The sequence below is a fragment of the Macaca mulatta genome, chromosome 15 (assembly GCF_049350105.2).
Source record: "Macaca mulatta isolate MMU2019108-1 chromosome 15, T2T-MMU8v2.0, whole genome shotgun sequence".
Taxonomy (NCBI): domain Eukaryota; kingdom Metazoa; phylum Chordata; class Mammalia; order Primates; family Cercopithecidae; genus Macaca; species Macaca mulatta.
In genome coordinates this window covers 94,368,426-94,394,669 of record NC_133420.1, presented here as the reverse complement: position 1 = coordinate 94,394,669, position 26,244 = coordinate 94,368,426, and the positions used below count along the sequence as shown (strand labels likewise).

Sequence of the window (26,244 nt, the reverse complement as noted above, 5' to 3'; positions counted from 1 at the left end):
TTTTCACGATATTGATTCTTTCTATCCATCAGCATGGAGTGTTCTTCCATTATTTTGTGTCTTCTTTTATTCCGTTGAGCAGTGGTTTGTAGTTCTCCTTGAAGAGGTCCTTCACATCCCTTGTAAGGTGGATTCCTAGGTATTTATTATCTTCAAAACAATTGTAAGTGGGAGTTCACTCATGATTCGGCTGTCTGTTATTGGTATATAAGAATGCTTGTGATTTTTGCACATTGATTTTGTATCCTGAGACTTTGCTGAAGTTGCTTACCAGCTTAAGGAGATTTTGGGCTGAGATGATGGGGTTTTCTAAATATACAATCATGTTATCTACAAACAGGGACAATTTGACTTCGTCTTTTCCTAATTGAACACCCCTTATTTCTTTCTCCTGCATGATTGCCCAGAACTTCCAACACTATGTTGAATAGCAGTGGTGAGAGAGGGCATCCCTTTCTTGTGTCAGTTTTCAAAGGGAATGCTTCCAGTTTATGTCCATTCAGTATGATATTAGCTGTGGGTTTGTCATAAATAACTCTTATTATTTTGAGATACATCCCATCAATACCTAATTGATTGAGCGTTTTTAGCATGAAGGGCTGTTGAATTTTGTCAAAGGCCTTTTCTGCATCTATTGAGATAATCATGTGGTTCTTGTCTTTGGTTCTGTTTATATGCTATATTACATTTATTGATTTGCATATGTTGAACCAGCCTTGCATCCCAGGGATGAAGCCCACTTGATCATGGTGGATAAACTTTTTGATGTGCTGCTGGATTCGTTTTGCCAGTATTTTATTGAGGATTTTTGCATCGAAGTTCATCAGGGATATTGGGCTAAAATTCTCTTTTTTTTTTGTATCTCTGCCAGGCTTTGGTATCAGGATGATGTTGGCCTCGTAAAATGAGTTAGGGAGGAATCCCTCTTTTTCTATTGATCGGAATAGTTTCCAAAGGAATGGTACCATCTCCTCCTTGTACCTCTGGTAGAATTGGGCTGTGAATCCCTCTGGTCCTGAACTTTTTCTGATTGGTAGGCTTTTAATTACTGCATCAATTTCAGAAGTTGTTACTGGTCTATTCAGGGATTTGACTTCTTCCTGGTTTAGTCTTGGGAGGGTGTTTGTGTTCAGGAATTTATCTATTTCCTCTAGATTTTCTAGTTTATTTGCCTAGAGGTGTTTATAGTATTCTGTGATGGTAGTTTGCTTTTCTGTGGAATCGGTGGTGATATCCCCTTTATCATTTTTTATTGCGTCTATTTGACTCGTCTCTCTTTTCTTTTTTATTAGTCTTGCTAGCGGCCTATCATATTTGTTGATCTTTTCAAAAAACCAGCTCCTGGATTCATTAATTTTTTGAAGGGTTTTTTGTGTCTCTGTCTCCTTCAGTTCTGCTCGGATCTTATTTCTTGCCTTCTGCTAGCTTTTGAATGTGTTTGCTCTTGCTTCTCTAGTTCTTTTAATTGTGATGTAGTGTTTCAATTTTAGATCTTTCCTGCTTTCTCTTGTGGGCACTTAGTGCTACACATTTCCCTCTATACACTGCTTTAAATGTGTCCCAGAGATTCTGGTATGTTGTGTGTTTGTCTCATTGGTATAAAAGAACATCTTTATTTTTGCCTTCATTTCGTTATGTACCCAGTAGTCATTCAGGAGCAGGTTGTTCAGTTTCTTTGTAGTTGGGCGATTTTCATTGAGTTTCTTAATCCTGAGTTCTAGTTTGATGCACTGTGGTCTGAGAGACAGTTTGTTATAATTTCTGTTCTTTTACATTTGCTGAGGAGTGCTTTACTTCCAACTATGTGATCAATTTTGGAATAAGTGTGATGTGGTGCTGAGACTGAGTCTTGCTCTGTTTCCCAGGCTGGAGTGCAGTGGCATGATCATGGCTCACTGCAACCTCCGCCTTCAGGGTTCAAGTGATTCATCTACCTCAGCCTCCTGACTAGCTGGACTACAGGCACCCGCCACCACACCCAGCTAATTTTTGTATTTTTGGTAGAGACAGTGTTTTGCCATGTTGGCCAAGCTGGTCGCAAACCCCTGACTTCAGGTGATCTACCTGCCTCGGCCTTTCAAAGTGCGTGAGCCACTGCACCCAACCAGAATCTGTTTCTTTAATGGTTATAGTTCTATTGAAGTTTTAAATTTATTAATCTTTTTAAAGTTATATTTTTACAAAAATTGTCCATCTGTCTGTATTTTCAAGTTTATTGGCATAATGTTGTTCTAGCACTCTTTGTCTTCATAACTTATAATTATGTTTTTTTAAAGTTCTTAGTGTTTATCTGTGCCTGTTTTTTTCTTACTATCCTTGACAAAGATCTATTTTGCAAATAATCATCTTTTATTTTGTCACTTCTCCCTATTGGATTTTCATCATGTCCATCTGTAACCTTTCTTTGGGATTACTCTATTGTCTTCTACTATATTGAATAGATACTTAGATCATTTGCTCTTATTTTCTAAAAGCTACAATGTTTCCTCTTGAGTTTCACTTTAGTTGTATTCCATGATTTTTAATACATGATATTGGTAATCATTATTCATTATAAATGCTTCTTAATGTATTTTCCTTTGACTTCTGAGTTATTTGGAAGTTATTTGTAAATAAAAGAATGAATACAAGTATACTGTTTAAAAGTTGCCACTAAATAATGTTATTATAAATAACTTGTTGAAATATTACCCATCTGTAAGTAGACGGTCGTGTTAATAATTTAAATTCAGAATTTAAGTCTTTGTTGTCAGTTTGTTATTTGTGTCATTTCTGTCTACAGTGGAAAATAGTGAAAACGTAGCTAGGATAAAATATTTCTGTGTTCTGTGAGCATTATGTTTTGAATATATAGGATTAAAATTTTTTTTTTACATATTCATTTTTGATTTAATTGAAGTATGGTCAGAGAACTTGGTATGTATGGTTATTCTGTGGAACTTCTAAAGACTTGTTTTGAGTTCACATGATTGTTGTGTTTGTGCTTGTGTCTGTACATGTATGCATATGTGTGAATGTTCTATATATGCTTGAAAATAGCTTGTATTATTTACTTGTGTGGTATAGGTATTCTCTTGGTTTTTTAGTTCAGTGGCTTTCAACCATTTGTGAATGTACCTTCTAAAAATATCTTTTAAGAAATTATGTATGCACTCACATTTTAAGTTGACATTAAAAATCTTTCATTGTAAATTAAAATAGCGCAAAGGATATAATTATTAGTGTATTGTGTAAAACTTGACACATTGTTCTTTTAAGAGTATTCATGACTTCTAAATATTTTTGTAATTTGATACCTATTAATTAAAACAACTCCCTCCCCACAACCACATACAAGCATGGATTTTTATTATACCTCCAGTTCAGGGAAACTTGAAAATTTGAACCAACCTTTCTGCAGAGGACAACTGAAAAAACAGATGAAATTAAAAAAAAAAATCTGCTTGAAAGAGCCTCAGCAGTTATATTTTAAAATATTGACATACCTCAGAGACATTGTGGGTTTGGTTCCAGACTATCGCAGTAAAGCAAATATTGCAATAAAGCAAATCACATGAAGTTTTAGGTTTCCCAGTGCAAATAAAAGTTATGTTTAAATTATTCTGTAGTCTGTTAAGTATGCAATAACATTATGTCCAAAAAAGTACATACCTTAATTGAAAAATACTTTATTGTCATAAAGCACTCACAATCATCCGAGCCTTCAGTGAGTTGTAATCTTTTTGTTGGTGGAGAGTCTTGCCTTGATGTTGATGGCTACTGACTGACCAGGATGGTGACTGCTAGAGGTTGGGTGGCTATGGCAATTTCTTAAAATGAGACAATGAAGGTTGCTGCATCAATGGACTCTTCCTTTCATGAAAGATGTCTCTGTAGTATGCAATGCTATTTGATAGCATTTTACCTGCAATAGAACTTCTTTGAAAATGGGAAATTGATTCACTCAAACCCTGCCACTGCTTTGACTAAGCTGATATAATATTATAAATCCTTTGTTGTCATTTCAACAATATTCACAGCATCTTCACCAGGAATAGATTCCATCTCAAGAAACCACTTTATTTGCTCATCCATAAAAAGCAATTCCTTATCTGTCCAAGTTTTATCACGAGATTACAGCAATTCAGTCACGTCTTCAAGCTCCACTTCTAATTTTAGTTCTCTTGCTACTTCTACCACATCTGCAGTGACTTCCTCCACTGAAGATTAAATCCGTCAGAGATCCACGAGAGTCAGAATCAGCTTCTTTCAAACTCCTGTTAATGCTGACATTTTGACCTCTTCTCATGAACTACAAATGTTTTTCATGACGTCTAGAATGGTGAATTCGTTCCATAAGTTTTTTTATTTACTTTGCTTAGATCCGTGAGAGGAAACACTGTGACAGCCATAACCTTACAAAATGTGTTTCCCAAATACTAAGATTTGAAAGTCAAATTGCTCCTTGATTCATGGGCTGCAGAATGGATGTTATGTTAGCAGGCATGAAAACAACATGAAATTCAATGTACATCTTCATCAGAGCTCTTGGGTGACCAGGTGTATTGTCAAGGAGTAATAGTACTTTGACAGGAATCTTTTTTTCTGAGCTTTAGGTCTCAACGGTGGCTTAAAATATTCAGTAAACCATGCTGTATACAGATGTGCTGTCTTCTAGATTTTGTCATTCCATTTATAGAGCACAGGCAGGGTAATTGAGCATAGTTCTTAAGGCCCATAGATTTTCAGAATGGTCAATAAGCATTGGCTTCAACTAAAAGTCACTTGCTGCATTAGCTCCTCAGCAGAGAGTCATTCAGTTCTTTGAAACTTTGAAGGCAAGCATTGACTTCTCTCTAACTATGAAACTACTCCTAGATGGCATCTTCTTCCAACAGAAGGCTGTTTTGTCTGCACTGAAAATCTATTGTTTATCAGTGATCGTTCTTAGATCTTTGGATAACTTGCTGCATCCTCTCCATCAACACTTGCTGCTTTACCTCTCACTTTTATGTTAGGGACATGGTTTCTTTTTCTTTTTTTTTTAAATTATACTTTAAGTTCTAGGGTACATGTGCACAACGTGCAGGTTTGTTACCTATGTATACATGTGCCATGTTGGTGTGCTGCACCCATTAACTCGTCATTTACATTAGGTATATCTCCTAATTCTATCCCTCCCTCCTACCCCCTCCCCACAATAGGACCCGGTGTGTGATGTTCCCCTTCCTGTGTCCAAGTGATCTCATTGTTCAGTTCCCACCTAGGAGTGAGAACATGTGGTGTTTGGTTTTCTGTCCCTGCAATAGTTTGCTGAGAATGATGGTTTCCAGCTGCATCCATGTCCCTACAAAGGACACGAACTCATCCTTTTTTATGGCTGCATAGTATTCCATGGTGTATATGTGCCACATTTTCTTAATACAGTCTGTCACGGATGGACATTTCGGTTGATTCCAAGTCTTTGCTATTGTGAATAGCGTTGCAATAAGCATACGTGTGCATGTGTCTTTGTAGCAGCATGACTTATAATCCTTTGGGTATATACCCAGTAATGGGATGGCCAGGTCAAATGGTATTTCTAGTTCTAGATCCTTGAGGAATTACCACACTGCTTTCCACAATGGTTGAATTAGTTTACAGTCCCACCAATAGTGTAAAAGTGTTCCTGTTTCTCCACATCCTCTCCAGCACCTGTTGTTTCCAGATTTTTTTAATGATTGCCATTCTAACTGGTGTGAGATGGTATCTCATTGTGGTTTTGATTTGTATTTCTCTGATGGCGAGTGATGATGAGCATTTTTTCATGTGTCTGTTGGCTGTATGAATGTCTTCTTTTGAGAAGTGTCTGTTCATATCCTTTGCCCAGTTTTTGATGGGGTTGTTTGTTTTTTTCTTGTAAATTTGTTTGAGTTCTTTGTAGATTCTGGATATTAGCCCTTTGTCAGATAAGTAGATTGCAAAAATGTTCTCCCATTCTGTAGGTTGCCTGTTCACTCTGATGGTAGTTTCTTTTGCTGTGCAGAAGCTCTTTAGTTTAATTAGATCCCATTTGTCAATTTTGGTTTTTGTTGCCGTTGCTTTTGGTGTTTCAGACATGAAGTGCTTGCCCATGCCTATGTCCTGAATGGTATTACCTAGGTTTTCTTCTAGGGTTTTTATGGTTTTAGGTCTAACATTTAAGTCTCTAATCCATCTTGTTTAATTTTCGTATAAGGAGTAAGGAAAGGATCCATTTCAGCTTTCTACTTCTGGCTAGCCAATTCTCCCTGCACCATTTATTAAATAGGGAATCCTTCCCCTATTTCTTGTTTTTGTCAGGTTTGTCAAAGATCAGGTGGCTGTAGATGTGTGGTATTATTTTTGAGGGTTCTGTTCTGTTCCATTGGTCTATATCTCTGTTTTGGTACCAGTACCCTGCTGTTTTGGTTACTGTAGCCTTGTTAGTATAGTTTGAAGTCAGGTAGTGTGATGCCTCCAGCTTTGTTCTTTTGGCTTAGGATTGTCTTGGCAATGTGGGGTCTTTTTGGTTCCATATGAACTTTAAAGCAGTTTTTTCCAATTCTGTGAAAAAAGTCATTGGTAGCTTAATGGGGATGGTATTGAATCTATAAATTACCTTGGGCAGTATGGCCATTTTCACAATATTGATTCTTCCTATCCATGAGCATGGTATGTTCTTCCATTTGTTTGTGTCCTATTTTATTTCACTGAGCAGTGGTTTGTACTTCTCCTTGAAGAGGTCCTTTACATCCCTTGTAAGGTGGATTCCTAGATATTTTATTCTATTTGAAGCTATTGTGAATGGGAGTTTACTCATGATTTGGCTCTCTGTTTATCTGTTACTGGTATATAAGAATGCTTGTGATTTTTGTACACTGATTTTGTATCCTGAGACTTTGCTGAAGTTTCTTATCACCTTAAGGAGATTTTGGGCTGAGACAATGGGGTTTTCTAAATATACAATCATGTCATCTGCAAACAGGGACAATTCGACTTCTTCTTTTCCTAACTGAATACCCTTTATTTCTCTTGCCTGATTGCCCTAGCCAGAACTTCCAACACTATGTTGAATGGGAATGGTGAGAGAGAGCATCTATGTCTTGTGCCAGTTTTCAAAGGGAATGCTTCCAGTTTTTGCCCATTCAGTATGATATTGGCTGTGGGTCTGTCATAAATAGCTCTTATTATTTTGAGATACGTTCCATCAATACCGAATTTATTGAGAGTTTTTAGCATGAAGGGCTGTTGAATTTTGTCAAAGGCCTTTTCTTCGTCTATTGAGATAATCATGTGGTTCTTGTCTTTGGTTCTGTTTATGTGTTGGATTACGTTTATTGATTTGCATATGTTGAACCAGCCTTGCATCCCAGGGATGAAGCCCACTTGATCATGGTGGATAAACTTTTTGATGTGCTGCTGGATTCAGTTTGCCAGTATTTTATTGAGGATTTTTGCATCGATGTTCATCAGGGATATTGGTCTAAAATTCTCTTTTTTTGTTGTATCTCTGCCAGGCTTTGGTATCAGGATGATGTTGGCCTCGTAAAATTAGTTAGGGAGGATTCCCTCTTTTTCTATTGATTGGAATAGTTTCAGAAGGAATGGTACCAACTCCTCCTTGTACCTCTGGTAGAATTCAGCTGTGTATCTGTCTGGTCCTGGAGTTTTTTTTTGGTTGGTAGGCTATTAATTATTGCCTCAATTTCAGAGCCTGCTATTGGTCTATTCAGGGATTCAACTTCTTCCTGGTTTAGTCTTGGGAGAGTGTAAGTGTCCAGGAAATTATCCATTTCTTCTAGGTTTTCTAGTTTATTTGCATAGAGGTGTTTATAGTATTCTCTGATGGTAGTTTGTATTTCTGTGGGGTTGTTGGTGATATCCCCTTTTATCATTTTTTATTGTGTCTATTTGATTCTTCTCTTTTCTTCTTTATTAGTCTTGCTAATGGTCTATCAATTTTGCTGGTCTTTTAAAAAAACCAGCTGCTGGATTCATTGATTTTTTGGAGGGTTTTTTGTGTCTCTGTCTCCTTCAATTCTGCTCTGATCTTAGTTATTTGTTGCCTTCTGCTAGCCTTTGAATGTGTTTGCTCTTTCTTCTCTAGTTTTTTTAATTGTGATGCTAGGGTGTCAATTTTAGATCTTTCCTGCTTTCTCTTGTGGGCATTTAGTGCTATAAATTTCCCTCTACACACTGCTTTAAATGTGTACCAGAGATTCTGGTATGTTGTATCTTTGTTCTCATTGGTTTCAAAGAACATCTTTATTTCTGCCTTCATTTCATTATGTACCCAGTAGTCATTCAGGAGCAGGTTGTTCAGTTTCCATGTAGTTGAGCGGTTTTGATTGAGTTTCTTAGTCCTGAGTTCTAGTTTGATTGCACTATGGTCTGAGAGACATTTTGTTATAATTTGTGTTTATTTACATTTGCTGAGGAGTGCTTCACTTCCAACTATGTGGTCAATTTTGGAATAAGTGTGATGTGGTACTGAGAAGAATATATATTCTGTTGATTTGGGGTGGAGAGTTCTGTAGATGTCTATTAGGTCTGCTTGGTGGAGAGTTGAGTTCAATTCCTGGATATCCTTGTTAACTTTCTGTCTCGTTGATCGTCTAATGTTGACAGTGGGGTGTTAAAGTCTCCCATTATTATTGTATGGGAGTCTAAGTCTCTTTGTAAGTCTCTAAGGACTTGCTTTATGAATCTGGGTGCTCCTGTATTGGGTGCATATATATTTAGGATAGTTAGCTCTTCCTGATGAATTGATCCCTTTACCATTATATGATGGCCTTTGTTGTCTGTTTTGATCTTTGATGGTTTAAAGTCTGTTTTATTAGACACTACTATTGCAACCCTTGCTTTTTTTGTTTTCCATTTGCTTGGTAGATCTTCCTCCATCCTTTTATTTTGAGCCTATGTGTGCCTCTGCATGTGAGATGGGTCTCCTGAATACAGCAAACTGATGGGTCTTGACTTTATCCATTTTGCCAGTCTGTTTTTTAACTGGACCATTTAGTCCATTTACATTTAAGGTTAATATTGTTATGTGTGAACTTGATCCTGTCATTATGATATTAGCTGGTTATTTTGCTTGTTAGTTGATGCAGTTTCTTCCTAGCATCGATGGACTTTACACTTTGGCAGGTACCAATGACTGGTACCTGTTGTTCCTTTCCATGTTTATTGCTTCCTTCAGGACCTCTTGTAGGGCAGGCCTCTCTAAGCGTTTGCTTGTCTTATTTCTCCTTCACTTATGAAACTTAGTTTGGCTGGATATGAAATTCTGGGTTGAAAATTCTTTTCTTTAAGAATGTTGAATATCGGCCCCTACTCTTTTCTGGCTTGTAGAGTTTCTGCCGAGAGATGTGCTGTTAGTCTAATGAGCTTCCCTTTGTGGGTACTTCGACCTTTCTCTCTGGCTGCCTTTAAGATTTTTTTCCTTCATTTCAACTTTGGTGAATCTGACAATTATGTGTCTTGGAGTTGCTCTTCTTGAGGAGTATCTTTTTGGCGTTCTCTGTATTTCCTGAATTTGAATGTTAGCCTGCCTTACTAGGTTGGGGACGTTCTCATGGACGATATCCTGCAGAGTGTTTTCCAACTTGTTTCCATTTTCCCTGTCACTTTCAGGCACACCAATCAGATGTAGATTTGGTCTTTTCACATAATCCCATTTTCTTGGAGGCTTTGTTCATTTCTTTTTACTCTTTTTTCTCTTGACTTCTTGCTTCATTTCATTCATTTGATCTTCAATCGCTGATACTCTTTCTTCTAGTTGATCGAGTCGGTTACTGAAGCTTGTGCATTTGTCACATAGTTCTCATGTTATGATTTTCATCTCTGTCAGCTCTTTTAAGGACTTTTCTACATTGGTTATTTTAGTTAGCCATTCGTGAAATATTTTTTCAAGGTTTTTAGTTTCTTTGCGCTGGTTATGTAGTTCCTCCTTTAGCTCTGAGAAGTTTGATCGACTGAAGCCTTCTTCTCTCAACTCGTCAAAGTCATTCTTCGTGCAGCTTTGTTCCGTTGCTGGCAATGAGCTGCGTTCCTTTGGAGGGGGAGATGTGCTCTGATTTTTTGAATTTCCAGCTTTTCTGCACTGCTTTTTCCCCATCTTTATGGTTTTCTCTGCCTTTGGTCTTTGATGATGGTGATGTACTGATGGGGTTTTGGTATGGGTGTCCTTTCTGTTTGTTAGTTTTTTTTCTAACAGTCAGGACTCTCAGCTGCAGGTCTGCTGGAGTTTGCTTGAGGTCCACTCCCGACCCTGTGTGCCTGGGTTTGAGCAGCGGAGGCTGCAGAAGATAGAATATTGCTGAACAACGAGTGTTGCTGTCTGATTATTGCTCTGGAAGTTTCGTCTCAGGGGTGTACCCAGCCGTGTGATGTGTGAGGTGTCGGTCTGCACCTAGTGGGGGATGTCACCCAGTTAGGCTACTCAGGGGTCAGGGACCCACTTGAGCAGGCAGTCTGTCCATTCTCAGATCTCAACCTCTGTGCTGGGAGAACCACTGCTCTCTTCAAAGCTGTCAGACAGGGACATTTACCTCTGCCGAAGTTTCTGCTGCTTTTTGTTTAGCTATGCCCTGTCCCCAGAGGTGGAGTCTACAGAGGCAGGCAGGCCTCCTTGAGCTGTGGTGGGCTCCACCGAATTCGAGCTTCCCGGTGGCTTTGTTTACCTACTTAAGCCTCAGCAATGGCGGGCGCCCCTCCCCCAGCTTCGCTGCCACCTTGCAGTTAGATCTCAGATTGCTGTGCTAGCAATGAGGGAGGCTCCGTGGGCTTGGGACCCTCTGGGCCAGGTGTGGGATATAATCTCCTAGTATGCCGTTTGCTAAGACCCTTGGTAAAGCGCAGTATTAGGTGAGCGTTACCCGATTTTCCAGGTGTTGTGTGTCTCAATTTCCTTTGGCTAGGAAAAGGAATTTCCTTCCCTCTTGCGCTTCCCAGGTGAGGCGATGCCTTGCCCTGCTTCAGCTCTTGCTGGTTGGGCTGCACTCCAACCAGCGGATCAGCACCAACTGTCTGACCCGCCCCAGTGAGATAAACCTGGTACTTCAGTTGAAAATGCAGAAATCACCCATCTTCTGTGTCGCTCATGCTGGGAGCTGGAGGCTGGAGCTGTTTCTATTCGCCCATCTTGGGTGCGCCCCCTCGGTTTTTTTTTCTTAAACTTCATGAAGCAACCTCTGCTACCTTCCTACTTTTCTTCTGCAGTTTCCTCACCCCTCTCAGCCGTCACAGATTTGAAGACAGTTAGGGCCTTGCTCTGGTTTAGGGTTTGACTTCAGGGAATATTGTGGCTGGTTTGATCTTCTATCTAGACCACTCAAACTTTTGTCACATCATCAAGAAGGCTGTTTTGCTCTCATCATTTATGTATTTACTGCAGTAGCACTTTTAATTTCATTCAGAAACCTTTTCTTTGCATCCAGAACTTAATTGACTGGTGCAGGAGGCCTGGCTTTTAGTCTATCTTGGCATTTGATATACCTTCCTCACTTAGTTTAATCATTTGTAGCTTTTGATTTAGAGTGAGAGATATGAAACTCTTCAATATATGAAACTCCTCCTTTCACTTGAATGCCTAGAGGCCATTGTAGGATTATTAATTGGCCTATTTTCCATACAGTTGTATCTCAGGGAATAGAGAGGCCTAAGGAGAGGGAGAGAGACAGGAATGGCTATTGCTGGAGCAGTCAGAACACACACAGCATTTATTGCTTATGTTTGTCATCTTATATGGGCACGGTTCATGGCGGCCCCAAATGATTACAATTGTAATGTCGAAGATCACCGATCACAGATCATCATAACTGATATAATAATAATGAAAAAGTTTGAAATATTGCAAGAATTAGCAAAATGTGTCATAGAGACACAAAGTGAGCACACGCTGTTGGAAAAATGGTGCTGACAGACCTACCAGATTCACAGTTGCTGTAAATCCTTATTTTGTAAAGAAAAAAACCCCACAATATCTGCAAAGTACAATAATGCAGAGTGCACTAAAACGAAGTATGTTTGTATAAAAAAAGATTGTGATTAATAATTCAGTTGTAGGGAGTGGAATATCAAAAGATTTCGACTGCTACTGCATTTCATTCTGATTTTAAGAGTTGTTACTTTAGCCTCATTACAAATTATAGGTGCTATGTAAATGTTCTGTTGTGTATCTTTAATAATTCCTTTCTCTGCTTCTTTTCTAGGTATCACACCTGTGTATCATAATATGTTTGCTTTAATGAGTGAAACAGAAAGGATCTGGTATCCACCCAACCATGTCTTCCATATAGATGAGTCAACCAGGCATAATGTACTCTACAGAATAAGGTACTTTCTTCAGTAAAGTAACTTACTTAGTGCTGAAAGGCAAAATGGGAGAAATTATCAAATATTTTTAAATTGCAAGGTAGTTAATACCAGAGACCTGAACGAATTAGTTAGCACTCATTTTAAGATTTCATTTAAGATTCTGTTTCTCCATCAGAGAAACTGTTCATACATGTTGTTTAAGTAGAATAGTCTGAGAATAAAGCTGTTTTGGTGGGATGCCACTTAACTCCTTATGATTATAATTAAATAAGTAAAAAAAAAATCAGAATGGGCTTTATTAACAAAATCCTAAATGTTTGGGATATTGCTGGTTTGTGCAATGTTTTGTGCAATAAAATTCAATTTCACATCTTATCTTTATAAAGAACTTTTAAAAAAGTTGTTGTGAAGAAAAGAGACTTTTCCCAGTGTGTATTTGCAGCTTCAAATTGTAAGTTAATTTATATAATTTATGGTAATGTGTAATGCCTATTTAGAGAAATCTAATAGTATTTTTTTACTCGAAAGGATGAAACAGATATGTTTGATTTGTGTCTCATAAATACCTGTGATTTTTCTAAGCATTTATATATATATATATATACACACACATACACACACACACACACACATAAAATTCATCATAACTTAAGGAGGTATTAAGATTTCCACATTAAAGATAAAGAATTTAGAGCACTGAGAAACAATATTACTCAAATTTATTCATGGTCACACAGCTAGGAATTGGGAGTCAGGTTCAAATCCAAGCCTAGTTTGCTTCATAAGCTTGCCTCTTAACCACCTCATGTGTACTTCATTAAAGAGATAATGTATATATAGTATTTATTATTGTGCCTATCACTTCGTGCTCTCTCAGTAAATTTTAGTATTGTTTTGCTTCTTTCCCTTCCTCTATTCTGTATACAAATATGCAATTGGATGTGTTTGCATTTACTGATATCTAATGTATAATTTGCACTGAGTTCAAAAAATTATTTTTGAAATAATTATTGAAAAGATGGTGAAAAAATCAATAAATGTTCAAATAAATAATAGATGTACAAAAATCAATAGCATTATTATATGCAAGCAACCACTTATATAATAGATAAAGAAGATCCTATTCAATATAGTTACAAGAACCCTTAACTAACCAGGAATGGTTTTAATAAGAGAAAACACAAGACAGTATAGGAAAATTAGAAACTTATTTGAAGAATATGAAGAATTAGGACATAATACTGGAATGGGCAGATGGAATATGACAAAGATCAATTTCTCTTACACTATGTGCTTAGCTCTAAGCCAATTAAAATCCTAAAAAAGGCATTTTAGGGAATTGGACACATTACTATGTTAATTTAGAATTATTAAGATAGCCATGAGAAAGAAGACTTATCTGGGAATTGTAAAATATTTTGTCCCAGGAGATATTTTCACATTATATGAAACTACAAAATGGTATCTATTATTTTATTTTTTTTATTTTTTATTTTTTTGAGACGGAGTCTCGCTCTGCCGCCCAGGCTGGAGTGCAATGGCCGGATCTCAGCTCACTGCAAGCTCCGCCTCCCGGGTTCACGCCATTCTCCTGCCTCAGCCTCCCGAGTAGTTGGGACTACAGGCGCCCGCCACCGCGCCCGGCTAGTTTTTTGTATTTTTTAGTAGAGACGGGGTTTCACCGTGTTAGCCATGATGGTCTCGATCTCCTGACCTCGTGATCCGCCCGTCTCGGCCTCCCAAAGTGCTGGGATTACAGGCTTGAGCCACCATGCCCGGCCTGGTATCTATTATTAAAGCCACATAATTAAATTCAGAATCATAACCTAAATAATGAGAATGTTGGGGCCAGTATATCTTGAAAGTACTCCTTCATACATATAGAAACATAATATATGAAGAAATCTTTTCACGTTAATGTGAAAGGGAGAGATTAGTCAATAAATGGGGATGGGATAGTTGATTAGCTGTTTGAAAAATTTTAGCTTCTTTCTTTATAATGTATATCAGATAAATTATAGATTGATTAAAGATCAGATTGATATGTAAATAGAAATGTAAAGAAAATCAAACTATAAAAGTCTGAATTGGAACTGAATTCAGGTCCTTGGGAAAATACCATTTAAGCTGCAAAACAACAGAAGAAATCTTATGGGAATGATTGCAATTGTCGACTATAAAAATTTTCAGATGTCTGAAGGTTTCCTCTTAAAATGAAAAGGCAAACTGTAAAGATTGTTTCAACAAATCAGATAAAAGGTTAGTATTCTTATAAGTATAAAATTAAAAACACAGTATCCATTAAACAATTACTTAATGTACATGAAAAAATAGTGTCACTAGTTATGAGAATAATGCACATAGTTACAACTATTTGTTGGTCTCATAACTAGTGATGCTGAGAATTTTTTGAAAACGCCATTAATGATTTGTTCTTCTTTTGTTAAATATTTCTTCATGTACGTTAAGTAATTGTTTAATGGATAGTGTTTTTAATGCCAACAAATTAGAGGATCAAGATGAAATGGACAAATTCCTAGAAAGACACAAGTTATGGGAACTGCTAAAAGAAAGAACAGAAAGTTTGAATAGGTCTATGACAAGTAAAGATATCAAATTAGTAATTTTTATAAAAGCCCAGGCCCAAGTGGCTTCACTTGTGAATTCTGTCACACATTAAAAGAATTATTACCAGTTATTCACAAAAAATAGCAAAGGAAGGAGGATTTCCCAACTATTTCTGTGAGTTCAGTATTACCCTGATAACAAATTCAGACGAAGATGTCTAGAAGAAAAGAAAACTACAGACCAATGTTGTAGGTAGAAAATCAACAAAATACTCGCAAATTGAATCCAGCAATACAGCTTGAATATGTCTTATCTGAAATGCTTGCGACCAGAAATGTTTTGGATTTTGGATTTTTTTTCATATTTTCAGAATATTTGCAGAGTATACACTGGTTGAACATACCTAATTTAAAAATCTAAAGTCTGAAATGCTCTAATGAATATTTCTTTTGCACATCAGGTTAGTGCTCTAAAGGTTTTGGATTTTGGAGCATTTCAGGTTTCAGATTTTCAGATTAGGAATGCTCAGTGTGTTTACAGAAATATTAAATACCATGACCAGGTGGGATTTATCCCAGGAAATACAAGGTTAGTGCAACTTCCAAAAATCAATCAGTGTAATATACCACATTAATAGAATAAATGACCAGAACCACATGATCATCCCAATAGACACAGAAAAAGTATTTGATAAAATCCAGCATCCCATCATTATAAAAAATCTCAACACAATAGGAATGGCAAGGAACTTCCTCAATTTGTTCAAGGGCATCTATAAAAAAATCCAAAAGTAATGTCGTACTTAATGGTGAAAGACTGAATGCCTTCTCTCTATGATCAGGAATGAGATGAGGATAGCTACTCTTACCACTTTGATTTAACACTATACTGTAGATTCAGGGTAGGGAAATAAGAAAAAGAAATAAAAGGGATTTATATTGGAAAATAAGAAGTAAAACTGTAGTCATCCCGCTGTATCCATGGGTTTCACATCCATGGATTAAACCAACTGCAGATTGAAAATATATGGAAAAAAAGTTGTGCTTGTACTGAACATGTACAGACTTTTTCTTGTCATTATTCCTTAAAGAATACAGTATAACAATTATTTACATAACATTTACATTGTATTAGATATTATAAGTAGTCTAGAGATTTTAAAGTATACTGAAGTATGTGCACAGGTTGTATGCAAATAGTATATCAGGAACATGAGTATTTGCAGATTTTGGTATGTGTGGGAAGTTCTGGAACTAGTACTGCATAGATACCAAAGGATGATTGTGTAGTCACAGATTACATGACCTTGCATATTAAAAATCCCAAGGAATTAATAAAAAACTATTAGAACTAATAAATGAGCTCAGGTCAGTTGCAGAATAGAAGATCAATATATAAAAATCAGTTGTATTTCTATACACAGACGAACAATCCAAAAATGAAATTTAAAAAATTTCATTAACAATAGCATAACAAATTTTTAGGAATAAACTTAACAAAAAGTGTAAAATGTATACACTGAGAAATATAAAACATTATTGAATGAAATTAAGGAAACACCTAAATAAATGGAAAGATATCTTATAGAAGACTTCATATTTTTAATATGGCAATACTCCTTAATTGATCTGTATGTTCAGTGCAATTCCTACTGAAATCCTAGCTTTCTTTATTGCAGAAATTGACAAGTTAATCATAAATTTATATAAAAGCAAAGGGACTTAGCATAGCTAAAACAGTCTTGAAAAAGAACAAAGTTTGAAGACTTTACTTCCTAATTTCAAAATTTATTACAAAACTACAGTAATCAAGACAATGTAGTACTAACTTAAGGATGAATATACAGATTAATGGAAAGGAATTGACAGTCTCTATAATTTCTCACATTGATGGTAACTGATTTTTGATCAGGGTGCCAAGACAATTCATGGGCAAAGAATAGTCTTTTTAAATAATAGTGCTGGGACAACTGGATATCCACATGTAAAATAATGAAGTAAGACATCTACTTCACACTATATACAAAAAAAAAAAAAAAAAAAAAAAGCTTAAAGTGGATCATAGGCCTATATATAAGAGCTAAACTTATTAAAACTCCAAGAAGAAACACAAGTCTTTGTGTACTTAGATTAGGCAGTGGTTTCTTAGATATGACACCAAAAGCTCAAGTGACAAGAAAAATAGTTAAGTTAGACTTTATCAAAGTTAAAAACATTTGTGCGTCAAAGAACACTATCAAAAATGTGAAAAGACAACCCACAAAATGGAAGAAAATGTTTGGGAATCATACATTCTGATAACTGTCTTATCTCCAGAATATAAAAGAATTCTTACAGCTCAACAATACAACTTAATCTAAAAAGTAGGCAAGGGACTTGAATAGACATTTTTCCAAATAAGACATACAAATGGCCAATAAGCATGTAAAAAGATGCCCAACAGGCGGGCCCCAGAGCGGGCTCAGGGGAGTGTGGCATGCCAGGCGCCTCCCGCCCGGAACATACGGAGGCTGGCCCAGGCGGCACAGGAGCTGGAGCAGGGCCCCAGTGGGCGTCCGAGCCCAAGCGGAAGTGGGAGAAGGGCTGGAGCGGGGATCCGCGCCGCGCTGCTGAAGCCTGGCCGGCCGCCCAGACACTGCCTGCGGCCCGGCCATGGCAGAGCCAAGGAAAGGATCTCTATACAAACAAATACGTGGCTGTCAAATTGGAGCTGATGAAGTCCCGGGCCCCACAGCTGCACCTGGGGTACTGGTTCTACAAGCGGCTCAGCGCCACTGAGGGCGCCCCTCAGGTCTACTACCTACTACTTCGGCCTGTGCTGGAAGTACAACGCTATGGTGTTGGAGCTGCTGGGGCCCAGCCTGAAGGACCTGTTCAACCTTCACGCTGAAGACAGTGCTCCCGATTGCCATCCAGCTGATCGCACGCATGGAGTATGTGCACACCAAGAGCCTCATTTACCAGGACGTGAAGTCCGAGAACTTCGTGGTGTGGCGCCCGGGGACCAAGCGGCAGCTCGCCATCCACATTATCAACTTCGGGCCGGCCAAGGGGTACATTGGCCTTGAGACCAAGAAGCACATCCCGTACCGTGAGCACAAGAGCTTGACAGGCAGGGCGCGCTACATGAACATCAACATGCAGCTGGGCAAGGAGCAGAGCCACTGCAGTGACCTGGAGGTGCTGGGCCACATGTTCATGTACTTCCTGTGCTGCAGCCTCCCCTGGCAGGGGCTCAAGGCCGACACGATCATGAGCAGTACAGAATATCGGGAACACCAAGCGCACCACGCCCATCGAAGTGCTCTGCTAGAACTTTCCAGAGGAGATGGCCACATACCTGCACTACGTGCGGCGCCTGGACTTGGAGAAACCCGACTGTGACTACCTGTGGACCTCTCCACCGACCTCTTTGACCGAAGCGGCTTCGTGTTCGACTTTGAGTACCACTGGCCCAGGAAGCCCTTGGCGACCCCCATCGGCACCGTCCACACCAACCAACCCTCCCAGCCTCAGCTTTGGGACAAAGATCAGCCACACAGCAAAAACCAGGTGCTGACCTCCACCAATGGGGAGCTGAATGTGGACGACCCCATGGCCGGCCAGTCCCGCGCCTATTACGGCGCCTGCAGAGATGGAGGTGGGCGATGAAACCAAATGCTGCTGTTTCTTCCCCTTGAATCTTCTCCGTGCAGCCCCTTGGGGCGTGAGCTTGTGTGAGGCCCTTGGGGCCCACCCACAGCAGCCCAGGGCCAGACTCTGGCTGGAAGCCGGGACGCAGACTTAAGGGCCTGCGCCTGTCTCGGCCGGTGGCCCCATCCCGTAGACGAGGGGTCACTTCCTTCACATAAAACTGGCCAAAATTTCTATACCTGTGTCTAGTCCGCCCCTCCAAGAGCATTAACTATTTAAAACAAGGAAAAAAGTTGGGGGGGAAGACCCCTTCTACCCCCAACCCTGCCCCTCCATTTCTTTGCTGAAGTGAGTAGTGCGATCCTGGAGGCCCTCAGGGCTGAGGCCTGGCTCTGGCCCCGGCCCCGGCCCCAGCCCCGCCATCCGCCCCCGTTAGCTTCATAAAGTCTAGCTTCTCTCCCTCGATCCAAAGGCCGTTTTCTGGAGGGGAGGGCAGGCCTGGCCTGGAGTGGTGCTGTGGGGCCATCTTGCCCAGGCCCACCTGGGAGGTACACAGGCATTGCTGCCAGGGGTGAGGCTGTGCCCCAGGCTCCCCCAGAACTAAACGGGAAGGGAGGGGTGGGGCCGCGGCTGAAGCCAGCTCCGCACCCAAAATGCTGCACCAAAGCTCAAGCGCCGCAGTCACGGCCACTGCAGCCTTTCCCAGCCTCGTCCCGGCGAGGGGCAGGTGGGCCCTGCTAGGAGGGTGCTTCTCGAGGCACCTGTTCCCGGAGGCTGTGCTCCGACCCTCAGAACCTGAGGCGGGTGGGCCGGCTGGCGTCTCCCTGCTCGGCCCCTGGGCTCTGCTGCATGGGGGCGCGCGGGCAGGGGGCTTCCTGTCTCTGTGCTCTGCCACCCGGCAAGCAGCCGCAGACAAAATGCCTTAAAGCCCCCGGCTCAGCCCCGTAGGTGTATGTGCAGGGGCCTGGGGGCGGCTCAGGACTGGCTGGCGGTCCCCCAGCGGGTCAGCTTGAGGCCGTGCCCAGGGCGGTGGCCGTGAATCTGGTTTTTGCTTTACCAAGTGTACAGAAATGGCATTTACGTTTCTCTGATGCTCTTTTGAAGCCATACAACTTAGGGGCTTTTTAAAAAGAAAAGAAAAGAAAAATGAACCCCCCCCCCCAAAAAGATGCCCAACATCATTGGTCATTAGAGAAAAGCCAATCAAAACCACAATGGGATAATCATAGATCTACAAGGATGGCAAAAATCAGAAAGACAAAAATAACAAGTGTTAGAGGATTTGGACTAGTTTGGAAGCCATATATTGCTGTTGGGAATGTAAAGTGGTGCTGCTACTTTGGAAAACAGTTTGGCCATTCCTCAAAAGGATAAACACAGAGTTACCATATGACCCAGCAATTCTACTTCTAGATATATATGCAATAGAAATGAAAACATATATCCACAAAAACTTGTACATGACTCTTCATACCAGCATTATTCACAATAGCAAAATAATAGAAACAGTCCCAAATGTCTGTCCGGTGATGGATACGGAAAAAGTAGTATATTCATACAATGAAATATTAATTTGGCAATAAAAGGGAATCAAGTAATGATACATGCTCTAATGTGGATGAACCCTGAAAACATTATGCTGAGTGAAAGAAGGTAGACAGGCCACATGTTCTAAAATTAGAGTGTGGTGATATTTGTATAATGCTATGAATAAACTAAAAACATTGAATTTTACACTTTAAGTGGGTGGACTTTATGGCATGTGAATTATATCTCAATAAAGGTGTTACTAAAAGACTCAATATAGAGTATTCTTTGTTTCTTTGAAGGACAAGTTTTTAACTTCTATTTCTCCAAAGAAGCAATTATTTGTTTTTATGCCAAATTAGCATTTTCAGATTCTCTAATGGTGTTACTGGATTAAATTATGTTTTTACTTTTTGTTAAGGTTTTATTTCTACATTTTTTGTTTCTTATTGCTTCTACATTTTGTGCACTGAAGGAGGTTGTATATTGATTTTACACTTACATTTCTTGTACTTTCTGCCTATATTAGTGTTATCCACATATCCTTTTGTCTCGAATTTATATTTAATACTGTTAGCTGTGTTTTCTAAGTATGGGATAATACCTTTCAGTATGCTGTAGGTGACTATATATAGATAGTGTGTTTGTATATTAACTGTTTGGAAGCTGACCAAATGTTTTTATTGTCTTGTAGATTTTACTTTCCTCGTTGGTATTGCAGCGGCAGCAACAGAGCCTATCGGCATGGAATATCTCGAGGTGCTGAAGCTCCTCTTCTTGATGACTTTGTCATGTCTTACCTCTTTGCTCAGGTATGATTATACTATCTTACTTGTACATGTATTAAATGATAAATATTTTGCTGTTTAGTAAGTCACTTAATCAGGAAAAACTTCACATATGGGAAAATTGCAGTTCTGTCTTGCACAGCAGGTGCAGAGAAGTAACAAAATTGAGTCTTTTTATCACTAGTTTTTAATCCCATGGTTTATGGATAATAGAATCTATTTTATAAAGTTTTTTTTGGATTGATCCTTTTGAATTTCTTTTTTTTTTTTTTTTTTAGGACTTTAGATCATTTTAAGGATTTCACAAGGTATAGACTGAGGTTTATTTACAGAATGATTCATATAGGCATATGTGGCTAAAATATTAGTAACATTTCTTTAGGGTTTTAAAAAAATTTTTGGATAATTTCAGGCTTACACAATGGACAATGAACTGTAGAGGAAGTAGGCTACATAAAAAATAAGCTATGATAGTTTGTGTAGCTGTTTATAGGAAGGTGACTGGATGTTGATACTTAGTCTAAGAGCTATATTCAAGTTATTTGTTCACTAATACAGTTATGTCAAATTTTGGTATTGTGTTGGTATTTCATAATGCTTTCTTCTCTAGTACCTTGATTTAAACAGTAATTAAAATATTTTGTCATTAAATAACTTGTTTTTATGTGCTGCTAGACTAGTATGAATAGAAACTAAAGGAAGAAAATATATTAATGCTCTTGGGTAGAAATATGCACTTGGTATCCCCAAGGTATCAGGAGTTCTAAATCCGATTTGCTAATATTGTAGGACATAAGCCCACAAATCCTCATGGCTCGCATTTCCGAGAAGAAGCCTAGTAAGGCTAGTTCAGTTTATGAACAACAAAAGGAAAAATATTTCTCTATTGGGGTATGAGACCAACAAACTTTATTTTTATTTTGTTAAGAAATATATAATAAAAATGACCATTTTAAGTGTGCAGTTCAGTTGTATTAAATACAAACACATTGTTGTACAACCATCACCACCATCCATCTCCAGAACATTTTTCATATTCCCAAATGGAAATTTCATACCCATTAAATAATAACTCTCTATTTCCCACTCCCAATGGCCTTTCGCAGTCACTATTCTACTTTTGACTATAAATCTGCCTTTTCTAGGTTCCTCATACAAATGGAATTATATAGCATTTGTCCTTTTTTGACTGGCTTATTTCACTTAGCATAATGTCTGCTAGGTTCATCCATGTTGTAGCATGTGCCAGAATTTCTTTCCTTTTTAAGGCTGAACAATATTTCATTGCATATGTGTACTTATTCATCTGTCGATGGATACGTGGGTTGCTGCTGTGAACATGGGTAAACAAATATTTCCTTGAGTCCGTTTTCAGTTCTTTTGGATACATACCCAGAAGTGGAATTGCTGGATCATATGGTAAATTTATAATTTTTTTGAGGAACTGCTACATTGTCTTCTGTAGTGGCTGTACTATTTTTCAGTCCTACCAGCAGTGCACAAGTGTTCCAATTTCTTAACATCCTCAACAATGCTTTGCTTTGTTTGATAATAGCCATCCTTATGGGTATGAGGTAGTATGATTGTGATTTTGATGCATTACTTCTCTAACAACTAGTGATCATGAGCATCTTTTCATATGCTTGTTGGCCATCTGTTTGTCTTCTTTGCAGAGATGTCTCTTGTTGGCCATTTGTTTATCTTCTTTGCAGAGATGTCTATTCAAGTCCTTGGTCCATTTTTAAATCAGGTTGTTTGTTTGTTGTTGTTGTATTGTAGAAATTATTATTCTGGATCTTAACTCCTTATAAGATATATGATTTGTACATAGTTTTTCCCATTCTCTAGGTTGTCTTTTCATTCTGTTACTTGTCTTTTGGTGGACAAAAGTTTTAAATTTGGCTGTATTCTAATTTATCTATTCTTTTTTGTTTCTTATGTTTTTGGTGTCGTATCCAAGAAATCATTGCCAAATCCAATGTTATGAAGCTTTCTTTCTGTTTTCTTGCAAGAGTTTTATCGTTTTAGCTCTTACATTTAGGCCTTGGGTCCATTTTGAGTTAATTTTTGTCTATCGTGTAAGGTAAGGGTCCAACTTCTTTTGCTTGTGAATATCCAGTTTTCCTAGCACCATTTGTTGAAAGACTGTCTTTTCTCCATTGAATGGTCTTGACACCTTTGTTGAAAATCATTTGACCACCAACTTACTTTTTTATACAGCTCCTTTATCTTTATAGCCATTATAAAAAGAGAGGGGGATGGAGAGAGGCTTCTGAGAATAGCCTTTTGAAAATAGGATATGATGAGGTTACAACTTTCTGTTGCTTTTACGGGTATATTATTCACCTGTCCTGCAGAGCTAGTTTATTTTGGGGGCAGGCTAGTTAAGTCCCATTTATAAGCCAAGTTTTCCCAAACTATTCATTCAGCTACTTTAGCCTAACATTAATACTGCAATGTAAATTTCTTAAGCTCAAATTTTGTCTGCTACTCAGATGAGAAGGTTTTCTTTCTTATTTTTTTTGTAGAGATGGAGGTCTTTGATGCCCAGGCTGGCAGGATGATAGCTCACTGCAGCCTTGAATTCCTGGGCTCAAGTGATTGTCTTGCTTTAGCCTCACAGCTTCCCGAGTAGCTAGGTACAGGTGTGTGCCACTATGCCTGGCTAATTTTTTTAGTTTTGTTTTTGTAGAGATGGGGTCTCGCTCTATTGTCCAGGCTGGTTTTAAACTCCTGACTTCAAATGATCCTCCTACCTCAGCCTCCCAAAGTGCTGGGATTACAGGTGTGAGCCACCACACCTGGCCTGAAATTTTCAGTAGTTTTAATTAAATGAAAATTTTGATGGTACATACTATAATATTTAAGGAATAGTATTATGTTTCGGCATTTGAGACTCTTCTATTTGTAACTTTTCTCTAGTGAATAGTTGATTATGTTTTTAGTATTGCTATCACTAATTTTTCATATATTTATTGTCTTTTGGTCATGAGTTCCACAGAATATCCACATGAGCAGAATTTGTTATCTACCAGTTCTTTTCTTTCTTTTTTTTGAGACAGAGTATCAGGAGAACCTGCTCCCGATGGTTACGTGGGTTCTTTTCTATTTCCTGGGTGTCTTGGCTGGTTTGAGAAATAAAGGGAAAGAGTATAAGAGAGAGAAATTTAAAGCTTGGTGTCCGGGGGAGACATCACATGTTGGCAGGATCCGTGATGTTCCCAGAGCCGTAAAACCAGCAAATTTTTATTAGCGATTTTCAAAAGGGGAGGGAGTGCACAAATAGGGTGTGGGTCACAGAAATCACAAACTTTACAAGGTAATAAAATATCACAAAGAAAGTGGAGGCAGGGTGAGATCACAGGACCACAGGATGGGGCGAAATTAAAATTGCTAATGAAGTTTCGGGCACACATTTGTCATTGAGAACATCTTATCAGGAAACAGGGTTTGAGAGCAGACAACCTGTCTGACCAAAATTTATTAGGCGGGAATTTTCCTCGTCCTAATAAGTCTGGGAGCGCTACAGGAGACCGAGGCTTTTTTCATCCCTTCAGCTTGGACCATAAAAGACGGCACACCTTAAGGGGGCCGTCTACAAACCTACCCTCAGGGCACATTCTTTTTCTCAGGGATGTTCCTTGCAGAGAAAAAGAATTCAGCGATATTTCTCCTATTTGCTTTTGAAAGAGGAGAAATATGGCTCTGTTCCGTCCTGCTCACTTGCGGCCAGAAGTCTTATCTCTGGTGTTCCCTGAGCATTGCTGTTATCCTGTTCTTTTTTCAAGATGCCCAGATTTCATATTGTTCAAACACACATGCTCTACAAACAATTTGTGCAGTTGACGCAATCATCACAGGGTCCTGAGGTGACATATATCCTCCTCAGATTATGAAGATGACAGGATTAAGACATTAAAGTAAAGACAGGCATAGGAAATCACAAGGGTATTGACTGGGGAAGTGATAAGTGTCCATGAAATCTTCACAATTTATGTTCAGAGATTAGAGTAAAGACAGGCATAAGAAATTATAAAAGTATTAATTTGGGGAACTAATAAATGTCTATGAAATCTTCACAATTTATGTTCTTCTGCCGCGGCTTCAGCTGGTCCCTCCGTTTGGGGTCTCTGACTTCCCGCAACAAGAGAGTCTCCCACTGTTGCCCGGGCTGGAGGGCAATAGCGTGATCTCGGCTCACTGCAACCTCTGCCTCCTGGGTTCAAGTGATTCTCCTGACTCAGCCTCCCTAGTAGCTAGGATTACAGGTGCCTGCCACTACACCCAGCTAATTTTTTGTATTTTTAGTAGAGACGGGGTTTCACTATGTTGGCCAGGCTGGTCTCGAACTCCTGACCTTGTCATCTGCCCACCTTGGCTTCCCAAAGTGCTGGGATTACAGGCGTGAGCCACCATGTCCAGACTCTCTACTAGTTCTATATGGAACCAAGGCAAGCTATTAAAAAGAATCTACCAAGTCATTGATCATCTTCTACTTAAACAGTATAACTTACTTGCCTGTTCTCAAAAGTGTGGTGAAATAAGTGTTTAAAACTGAGCAAAAATCTGTCTCCTACCCTGAATTAATTTTGTATTAGCAACATTTAGGCCTTTGTTTTGGTTAATACTGATTATATGATGGTGTGCTTCTTAATAGTTTATTTTCTTATATGAAAATATCTTCTATATTTTATTAATAAAAAAGCAAATATACTTTTGAATATATGTTTCTTTTAATAAAATTAGTTTAAAAAGGTTCCAGTAAAGCTTTAAGTTCGTGAGACAAGTTATCAACATCAAAAGAAGGGAAATACAGATGTAGAATATAGAAGGACCTATATTTCTCTTGTCCAGTTTAAAACCTTGATTCACATTGTTATTTTAGGTGATACGGCTCTTACCTTTTTTCTACAAAGAAAATTGGTATTATGTTTAGAATATTTGTACTTTTGCTTTCTTTTTCTTTCTCCCATTACATGTTCAGTCTGATTTATCTGCATTCCTAAATCCTTCAGGTCAAAATCTTAGAACCTCTGTGTTTCTCTCTTCTTCATTCTTTATACAATATATAGTTAATAAAGTATCAGCCTTTTTCAGAATCTTTTAGTATCTTATGTTTCCTGGATCAGATCCTTATTATTTCATATCTGAGCCATACACCAGCCTCTTAAAGAGCCTCTCTGCATACACTTTATTTTCTTCAAGCACTTCTGTCATTGCTACTACTCTACCAATGGAAGAGACATGATGAAAATAGATCTCCATAGTTTCTAGGATTAGGTCATTCAAGGGCACCTGCAGTCTGACCCCAACTTACTTTTCTAGGTTTTAATCCACATTATTTCTTCACATAAACTTCAGTCCCTAATCAAATTAGTTTATGCATCTGAACATACCTTGTGCTTTTTTGTGTGTCTTGTTCCTTCTATTTC

General features: G+C 38.6%; 1 protein-coding gene and 1 pseudogene across 8 annotated transcripts in view; both read left to right on the top strand.

Moving 5' to 3' along the window:
• Positions 1–26,244, top strand: part of JAK2 (Janus kinase 2) — a 155,738-nt gene that overhangs the window by 44,135 nt on the left and 85,359 nt on the right. For all 8 annotated transcript variants that reach the window (XR_013404577.1, XR_013404578.1, NM_001265901.2 and 5 more), the window contains 2 exon segments: positions 12,192–12,315; positions 20,719–20,836. Coding sequence is in view for 3 of the 8 variants with exons in the window: in NM_001265901.2 (NP_001252830.1) it covers positions 12,192–12,315; positions 20,719–20,836 (242 nt within the window). In the remaining 5 variants the exon portion in view is untranslated.
• LOC106993773 (casein kinase I pseudogene) lies at positions 17,204–18,769 on the top strand (annotated as a pseudogene).